Raw genomic sequence first — 9,253 nt, 5'->3', positions numbered from 1 at the left:
GCCAAACAAAAGCCAGAAGAAAGAGTGTTAGGGGTGGAGGGGGCAGGGAGGCGAGAACTAGAAAAAAGTTGAAAGAAAAGAAAAGACGACTGGAGTTGATGGATATTCCATCTGTTTATGTTCAGGCCAGTGCTGGGAATTAACAAAGGCTGTTGGAGACATAGGCTGTCTTTTGCCCTCCCTCCCTCCCTATCTTCCTCCAAATGTCCGGGATGATTTGGTTTTGTTCACTACTCACAAGGAACAGAATATAATATGTTGTGGGTTTTGTGACCATGTGTCTTTGCGTGGGGGCACTGCAGCTGGTACCTACACTGCCAGACCCTGATTTGCAGTAGGATTTGCTGGGGCCCTGATGTCTCTTACTACTTTCACATGCAGAGTAGATGGACCCTCTGGGGCCAGATCCCTCCACCAAGATAAATGAGTACAGCTTCTTGGCTTTTGCCAGAACTGTACTGGTGTACATCAGCAAAGGAGTTTGCTTGGTCTATACTCGTGGCATGGATTATGAAAGAGCATCTGGTTAGGGACGCAAGTCCTTCTTCTTTGTGGGCTTGGAAAAGCCTTCATCTAGTTTAGCTTCCACCTTCAAGGCAAGGGTGCATTCCCAACCTGAACAGAGTTACCTGGAATGGCTGCAATTGATACAGAGAGGAATGCAGGGAGAGCTGTTGGCTGTGTCTTCACTCAGTGCAAGCCCTTATATTGGCAAGAGGCTTTTGGTGATGGATAACTGTCCCAGAGAAAAGGGGGGCTTTCTAGATTTTTCCTTCCAAAATCCTGTAGTCATCCACTTGTAGTTGTGCCCATGAACCCGGCTAGAACTGAGTCTAGAAGGCTAAGGTACTCCTTCAAGGAGATGTAGGGATTTTATAGTGGAAAATTGAGCTGTGCATCCCGAACTGTCACTGTAACCAAAGAGAAGTTTATATTCTTTTGTTTAGAGACGTATATGTATTTCATGGTCATGTGCTAGGTGAGTTACTCCTGAATAAGAGTTTTCTTAAAATCCCCAAACTAATCCATGAGTTAGGAGGCAAATTCTGGCAGAACTGGGAGGAAAGTAAATTTTGGGTGAGTGCTCAGGGAAGTAGGACTGCCAGAACCAGGTAAAACCTAGCACGTGGCACCACCTTTGAGTCTTCAAGCCCAACATGTCAACATGGGGCTCCTCCTGGGTGAATCTTTGGGATTCAGACATGGATAAATCATCAGATCCCTTGTTCCAAGCCAGAACAGGTTGTGTGGTTCTCACGGTGGTCACCCTGCTGGCTGGTGTGTCCCATCACCCATGTGTGGGGAGGTGCGTATACCTGGATACCTCTTGCATACGCTCCCTTTTCATCCATTAAACCTCCAGCTCCCCTTTCTCCCTCCTTCCTACAGCTTGACCTTCCGCATATGATCTTGCTCATTCAGTAGAGATCTTGACATGATGAGGGAATTATCCAGCTGTGAAACACCTCTCTTTGTCCCCGCCTCCTTTTCTATATTCCCCCCAGACAGACAGACAGACAGACACACTGTCTCTGCCTCCCTGTTCAAGAGCATCAGCTCCACTGTGAGTATTATTTCCAAGTTGTAATGCCTATAATGGACATTACCTCAGTCTGTGGTTTGGTTACAGCTGGCCAGTTCAGTGCCTGAATTAAAAAAAAAAAGGAAAAAAAAAAAAAAAAGAAAAATACCCGAACCTTTATCTTCTAAAGCCCCCACACTAATGCTTTACTGAACACTGCAGCCCCCAGCTGAGCTGTAAATGACTTTTTCATTTTCCTACGCCTGCTACCCGGCCTGTTTGGTATTCAAGGGCACCCCACCAACAGGCACTATCATTCTGCTTGGGCTGAATTACTTGATTAAAACGCATATCAACTATTATGTGATTCGTTTTCTGCCGCTGCTCCACACCACAGCCCTCTAAACTATGTTAAACTGTAATACAGCTGTGCAGGCACGAGCAAATGCTGGAGCATGGGGAGTTTACAGGTTGGAAAGGGGAGGGAGGGGGAAACCCAAGCTTTATTGTATGTGCTGTGTTGATTATTGTTTTTTTGTGTCTGGGAATGTGCTTGGACAGGGGAAGGGGGTGAGAGATGAATTTGAAACACCTCTGTCCCACTTTGCACTCCCACCTGCTGTTGAATAGGTTTGGAGGTGAGCGGGGGTTATTCTGCACGCACCTCTCTCTCATTGTGAACTCAAGACTTCATAATTTTCCAAGAAGAGAGAGAAAAGAGTGTTCTGGTTTTCACGTTGGAAAGAAAAATCAAGGCAATACAATTCTGTGCCTGCGATGCTGCCACTGTGTCGCCCTCCTCTCAGGCTTTTCATCGTCTTGTTTGCATTTTGATGGGTTTTGTTTGCTTTCTGCCAGAGGGAAAGGCAGACACTAAGAAGTCAGGGAGAGCTTCAGCTCTTGCTTCTGAAGCCATTGACTGTGGGGTCCAGCACAGGGGACATGCTCTGTGAATAAACGGCTGCATCTTGGTGATCCTTGTTCATCCCACATCCTTTTGGGGGAGTAGAAAATGCGACGCGTGCAGTCCCACCCGTCCTGCTCCACAGACGTACTATAGCTGAGGTCCACGGCAAGGTCTCGGCTATAATATATCTTATTATTTCAGGCCCTTGTGACAAGGTATCCACAATTGGGAGATATTTTCACCTGTGAGATGGGTACCTTCTCACTGCCTTGTGGCAACGTGGCTCCATTTATTAAGGCAACATCAGGCAGCAAAAGCATCATGCAGCAAGCGAAGCCTACCCTTTTCAATGTCACTGACAGGCTCTTTAATTGTCCTCCAGCATAAAATAACTTGAAACTATTTTATGCACCTAAAGTTCAGGTACACATGGGACTGGAAAAATGTGCATACATACATTTACGTAGGGGTAGCTGCTGGGGCCACCAAGCACAGTAGCTTTGGTGGATGCAGAGCGTTGTGAAGAAGGGGGGACCTGCTGTGGGGCTGTAACATGAGGGTGGCTCAGATCTTGCTGGTACCTTCAAAGTGAGATTTTTCTTATTTCTCTCATGCTGTTAACTCCAAGTTCCCCTGTGGCTGCATTAGCTTCCCAGCCAGTCACTTCCAGATCTGGTTTCGTGGTACGTTGCTGTTGCTCCAGCAGCGTCTGGGTGAGTTTGCTAAAGCCAGTTGCGGCACAAAAGGTGCAGTTATAGCTAAGCCATTCACAAAACCATTCCCTCCCCCCATCTTCATCTCTCCCCTCCAACACACATTTAATTTTTAGGATGGTGCAGCTGGAAGCAAGAGAGAGAGAGAGAGAGGAAATGAGATGAGAAATACTGAAGGAGAGAATGTTCAGCTCCCCTTTACCCTCTAACAAAATCCGATCCCCACTTTAATGAATGCGTTTTCATGTCTGGTCCTGTCTGCCAATCCTTCCAGACGGCACCAAGGTGCTTCAAGACAAGGCAGCAGGTCCTTGTAGAGCATCAAGGGCTCAGTCTGAGCCTGGAGGGTCTTGTTGTGGCCGATTCCACCTAATCCTGTTGATTAATTTAACTCCAGGGCTAAGAGGCGCCCAGAAGCAGTGAATGGAGGTGGAGAGGAAAAAGGCTGAGGGGGAGGAAGGGAAATAGAGGAGTGAAGGGAATGGGAAGAGGGAGGACACATCCAGTCCATAATTACGGAGGGTTTTTCTTGTTCCTTTCTTCGAGCTCCAGTCTACTTCTATTCCTTTCAAACCCCTCCAGAGAGCGCTACCCAGCTCTTGCTAATTGTACCCCAACCTGGATCAGCAGCATTATTCAGGAATGCGAGTTTGTGGGCCATAATTTACGCATTTTGTCATGCTAGAATGGGTTCCAGGACAAGCCCAGGCTTATAGTTGTCACCTTCCCTGTGCCATCCTGTGTACACACCTGCAGACGTGCTCTGCCTGCACTCATTTCCATGGCAAGAAAGAACTGTTTGGTTTATTTGGTTTTCCCCAGCTCATCCTCCCTGAAGATGTGGGACTTGAGGCTTTGCGTGGACCAGTGTCAATAAGTCCCTTCACGCAGTTGTCTTTCCCCCCTTGTGTGAGCCATGTTGTATCTCTGTGCCAAGAAGGTGCCTGTACACCTGAATGGTCCTCCCTGAGCAGAGAGAAGAGCTTAGGATTTTTCACACTGGCAACCTTGCTTTCATTCCCATAATGAAGCCTCTCTATTTCTAACAGTGTTGCAAAGCAAAGAGATTTGAACAGTTTGGGTTTTTTCTTTTGGAGCTAAATACAGTGAGAAATAAAAATACAGTGGGATCAGGGTGTGTTCTGTAACACACACTCTTTTCTCTTAATTTTTCCTTTTCTCTGACTTGTCCTCCTATGAGATTTTTCCCTCCATTCACCTCCCCATTCTGTTCTTTTCTGTCAATCTTTAGCCAGTATGATATCCTAGGGGAGCTGCGTATTGGACAGTTAGCTGTTTCCTATCCTTCATCACAGCTAGTGATTGGTAAGCCACACAAGAAGCTGCTGCTAGATATTTCTCCACCTTCGTATTTATAGGGTGTTCATGGCTGTCTGTGAGTATGTGTAAAAAGCTACCAGTGCATGCTAATGGTTATTTCTACAGCCCTGTTGTGCTGAAGGCTGAAAACCGGGATTCTTCCCCTGCTTGTGCTGCTGGCAGTGCCATGCATCTATTTTTCACACAGGGATATGTGGCAAAAAAATGAAGTGTTCAAGTTTTGGATAAATCTTCCTGGACTTGCCCAGTGAGGGAGTCTCCCTGAGTTACTCCTGCAGCTTTGTAAGACTCTTCATTGCACAGAAACTTTGCAGAGATTAGAGCAGTGGTTTGTCCAGCAGGTTTCAGCTGTTTAGGAATGGAAATGACCTGTTAGATCCTCAAGTTGCATTTTAGGCAGGTAAGGGAGACTGTCCCCTGATAATAGGGGATGCATTAGATAATAGGCTGGTACCGCAGCCTTTCTCAGCTGAAAGACTTTCTATATTATTTAATGAATCTGTGTCTGACAGCAGCAGCTGCTTCATACTAAGACCAGCTGGTTCCAGACACAGCCTGGGATTTTTCTTGCTCTCTTGGTTTCATCTTTGTAGTTGGGTTGTTGGAGCCTCAGACTTGGCACGAGGAGCTGTGGCTTCTTTTCCCAGCTTTGCTCCTGACTCACAGGGTGACCGTAGGTGGGTGACTTCCGCCGTCCCTGCCACGGTTATAAAATGGAGATAATGCCAGTCGGGAGCTGTTTGGAGACATGTGAATAGAAATTATTATGTCAGTTTATATTGCGAGGTTAGGCTCTCTACCTTTTAACCCTATAGCTAGCACGATGGCCAGTATGGCTGCCAGCGCTGCTGTGAGCAGGACAGATTGTTATTCATGACAATTAGTTGTCATCTCCCAAAACTTTGTGGCCAAATCAGGGATCCTTAGCTGGGACCATAAAGCGATTGAAGAAAGTTTGGCTGTTTTCCCTTCTAGGCTTTTGCAGCAAAAAAAGGGAGCAAAGCTAAGTATGGGAGATGAAACATGTTACAGATCCTTTTCTAGACTTTTTTCCCCTTGCTTGGGGAGATACTGGATCCCAGGTTTGTTGTATACAATGTAAGCAGTTGGACCAAGCAAGTGGATGAGCTGTAGGTAGCTGTTACAGCATTGCTGTCAAGTGGCCAAAAGAAGAGTTAGATCTGAAAAAAGTAATTTTGACATTGCTGTCACCATAGCACTTGCCAAACAGGTTGGGGCTTTGTTGCAGCAGGCATGAAACATGCTACAAATGACAATTCCTGTGCTAAAGAGCTCACAGGCTGAAAGTTGCTACTAAGCGTGCATACTAATTATACAGAAATGCATATTTACTATAAAGAAATATGTTCAGCTGCAGAGTTAAATGACATTTAACTTAGTATATTTTCCTTCCTCACGCTGGCCCTCTCACATCCTGGATGACAACACATCTCCATCCTTATTCTTTTTCATATCAAGTATTTCCAGAAAAGATGCTAATTAACACAATAATAGATGGTGACTTAAGTGATTAACTTAAATTTACTGTATGCTATAGGTTTCCAGATGTGCTTTTTCAACAGCATAGTACTCCAAGGTCCAGATGTGCTTCTACCTGCCCTGAATCATCTGTGACCCAGATGTGGAGGGCGGTTATTTGCAAGTACAGATGTTCCTTTTACACCACTTGAGACTCTAGACCTTCCCTGAAAATAGACATAACCAAAAAGCTAGTTTAGTAACAAATTTCTGCTATGTACGATGAAACTGTCTTTAAAATGTGGGACAGATGCTGCTCCTCTGAAGTCAACAGTGAATTTCTCACTGACTTCTGTGAGAAATAAAGGGTTCTTGATTTAAAAAGATGAACATGCGTAAAGACCCCGTGTATTGGTAAGCCAGAGGCAGAAGAAGGGAAAACCTTTTAAGGTGATGTGTTTGCCTCCCAAACAAGCCACCCTCTCCTCTGGAGCAGTTTCTCTGACTCCAGCACAACTGTAGTTAGCTGAGTTCTGACACCGCATCCTCCCTGTGAAGCCCCAAGACATAAAAGCATTTTTGTATTGCAGCAAGCTGAATGCAATGGCATTTTGTGGTGATCTCAGTATAAACAAGTGAGCTCCGATGGGATATTTGCCTCATACTCCTCAAACTGCCGCCACTCTCGAGCAGCTGTTGGGGAAGTCACAGCTGCTGTTCCCAGCTCTGAAAAGAAAAAGGCAGATTTTTGGATGATGATAGTATAGAAGCTGAACAAAAAGAGAGGTCTGAATAACACTAGTAGTAACTTTAGGGAACTTTATCGTCAAGATGAGCATATGTAAGTCTTGCTTTAATCCTAAATTAGCAAAGGTTTACTCAAAAGAAAAAAACATTTCTCTGTGGACACAGTGTTCAAGCAGATTCTGGCTCTCTGTGCAGTTATTCTGAAAGACAGCAGTCAAGCTTGGAAGAGAAAAAAATGAGTGCACATTTAACGAGTCTCCTTATTTTCACATGGGAGAAGGAAAAGGTGACAGAGGCCAGATCTCTCACCTAGCTGAAAGGTTTCATGCGTATTCTTCCTTCTCTGCTGCCATGAGCCAGTGGCACATTTTTCACTGTCCCAAAGGCAGAAAAAAAGTTTTGGCCTGGCTGAGATCCTCCATACATCAACATCTGCACCACAGGGAACCAATAACCTGCACATCGCACATCTTTGAAATTCAGGCTTTGCTCCGTGAGAGGCCTCTGGCAAACACTAAAGTCAGAGGTAACACTGTTCTCTGTGTGTCCCCTCTAAAATCCACTGGGTCTGACTGTGGACTTGGTGAATATCAATGCAGTGCCTTCTGCTTCATCTCCAGGAAAAAAAAAGATCAAAATTGGGATTGCTTATTCCAGCTATACTTGGGTTTGATAAGGGCCTCAGGGGGCAATCGATGTGGTACAGGGCTCAAGGCAGGCAGAAGGGAAAGGCAGAGGTCCAGGACAGGTGAAGGTGGAGGAATTAAGTGACCAATTAGACACCGGTAAAGGATTTTTGTGGCATCTTAATGCTGTAGGAGTCTGGCCTTGTGCAAAACTTCTGCTGAAATTTAGGAAGTTAAGAGAAGAAGAACCTGTGGGCAGCCCAACTCAGAGGCAAAGTGGAGTTGGAAAGGTTTTTCCCAGCTTTAAAACATTTGTAATATTTCTTTTTTTCTTCCTGAGCTTTTTTTAAAAAAATTAAATCTCAAACACTGATACTTGACAAAACACAAGAGGAAATTAGGCTGTGCAAGTCAAAGCATCGCATGTTGAATTTTTTTTATGCGCTCATTTCAGCTTCTACATTTTTTCAGTGTAAAATGTGCAACTGAAACACAGTCATTTCTAATTAAAAATGGTAATTTCTTGAAATTAGTCAACAACTGCAAGTTCTTTCACTACAGCAGTTTGAATAGTGGACTTTGAACCATACCTTTCCTGCAAACAGTTCTGATTTTCATAGGTTGTCTTTTAGAATGTGGGAAAAAATAATAGTAGGAAACTACAGAAATAGCATAAAAGTGGTACATGTACACGGACAGAGTATTTGTTTCCATGGACACCATTGCAGTAGAACTCAGATTACTTTGCCAGGCTGCTTAACTCTTCCTACAGCCTTTCTCCCAATGGCTTTTTAACCATGCAAGCCTCATCTCCCACTTCTTTCCCACCCCAGGTAACAGGCTGGATGAAGGCTCTGACGTCGAATCTGAACCAGACCTGCCTCTGAAGCGCAAGCAACGCCGCAGTCGAACCACTTTCACCGCTGAGCAGCTGGAGGAGCTGGAGAAGGCCTTCGAGAGAACCCACTACCCAGACATCTACACACGAGAGGAGCTAGCTCAGAGAACCAAGCTCACCGAAGCCCGAGTTCAGGTAAGGACTAGAGCCAGTGCATGGCGAGTCAGCCTGGTGGCACAGGTTTTTGTTTACCTTGGGGAAGGAGATGGCAGTGCTGGGGATGAGGGTGTTGAAAGGTGGCAATGTGGATGCACCTCTTCTCTGGGACCATGTTCACAAGAATCTGAGACTTAAATTGAGTTCTGCAGATTCCCACATTCCCATGGATTTGCAGATATGCCATTTGGCCTGTTGTAGAGGTATCAGCTGGAGGGTTTCCATTCAGGTTGGGACCAGGAGCCCAAACTTTCCCTAACTTGGCAAGGCATTTAGCGCTCTGTTTTCTGTTGGAGGAAATTCCTCCATTTGCCTAGGAGGAAGCAGTGTGTGTGTATGTTTGTATTTGGTGTTTTAGGAGAAATCACACCATTTACCAACCTTGCCCAGGGGAGCAGATCATATTTTGCAAAGTTTGCAAGTTCTGTGTGTGAATTTTCATACAACTTTTTTTCCCCTCAATCTCCAGAGAGCACAAAAAGGGCGGGGGGAGGGAAGAAGAGGGGAGGAGCAGGAAGGGAGGGTTTGGAGCCGGGGGACTCTGACATCTACACGATTAATAGCCCTTGTGGGAACTCCACACAGAGACCCTTATGTCTTCCAGATAAAGGCTGGGTCAGCAGTGTGTGCAAACACGCAGAGGGATAAGGAGTGTGAACAGATCGGGGGGTATAATAGAGTCCCTTGGGGAACGGGAAGGAAAGGGGGAGGGATTGGGGATTGTGCTGGGTTAAAGAAGTGAAATGGAGACCCCAGCAGTCCATCCTCCGTGTGGCCAGTGTGATTATGTTTCAGGCCAAGCACAGGGGTCTCTGTGCATGCAGCTGAGAGTTGAATTGCGGGCACTGAGAGAGGAGGGAAAGA

The 9,253-nt window shown here is 45.6% G+C and overlaps 1 protein-coding gene across 1 annotated transcript in view; it reads left to right on the top strand.

Annotated features, from left to right (window-relative positions):
* Positions 1-9,253, top strand: part of PAX7 (paired box 7) — a 102,262-nt gene that overhangs the window by 41,639 nt on the left and 51,370 nt on the right. Inside the window, exon 4 of the mRNA XM_035901890.1 lies at positions 8,169-8,368. Coding sequence (XP_035757783.1) covers positions 8,169-8,368 — 200 coding nt within the window. The remainder of the gene's footprint in view (positions 1-8,168; positions 8,369-9,253) is intronic.

Source organism: Egretta garzetta, unplaced genomic scaffold (assembly GCF_000687185.1).
Source record: "Egretta garzetta isolate BGI_Z169 unplaced genomic scaffold, ASM68718v1 scaffold69, whole genome shotgun sequence".
NCBI lineage: Eukaryota > Metazoa > Chordata > Aves > Pelecaniformes > Ardeidae > Egretta > Egretta garzetta.
Note: the sequence above shows the minus strand (reverse complement) of the source record. Positions and strands in the feature narration are given on the sequence as shown.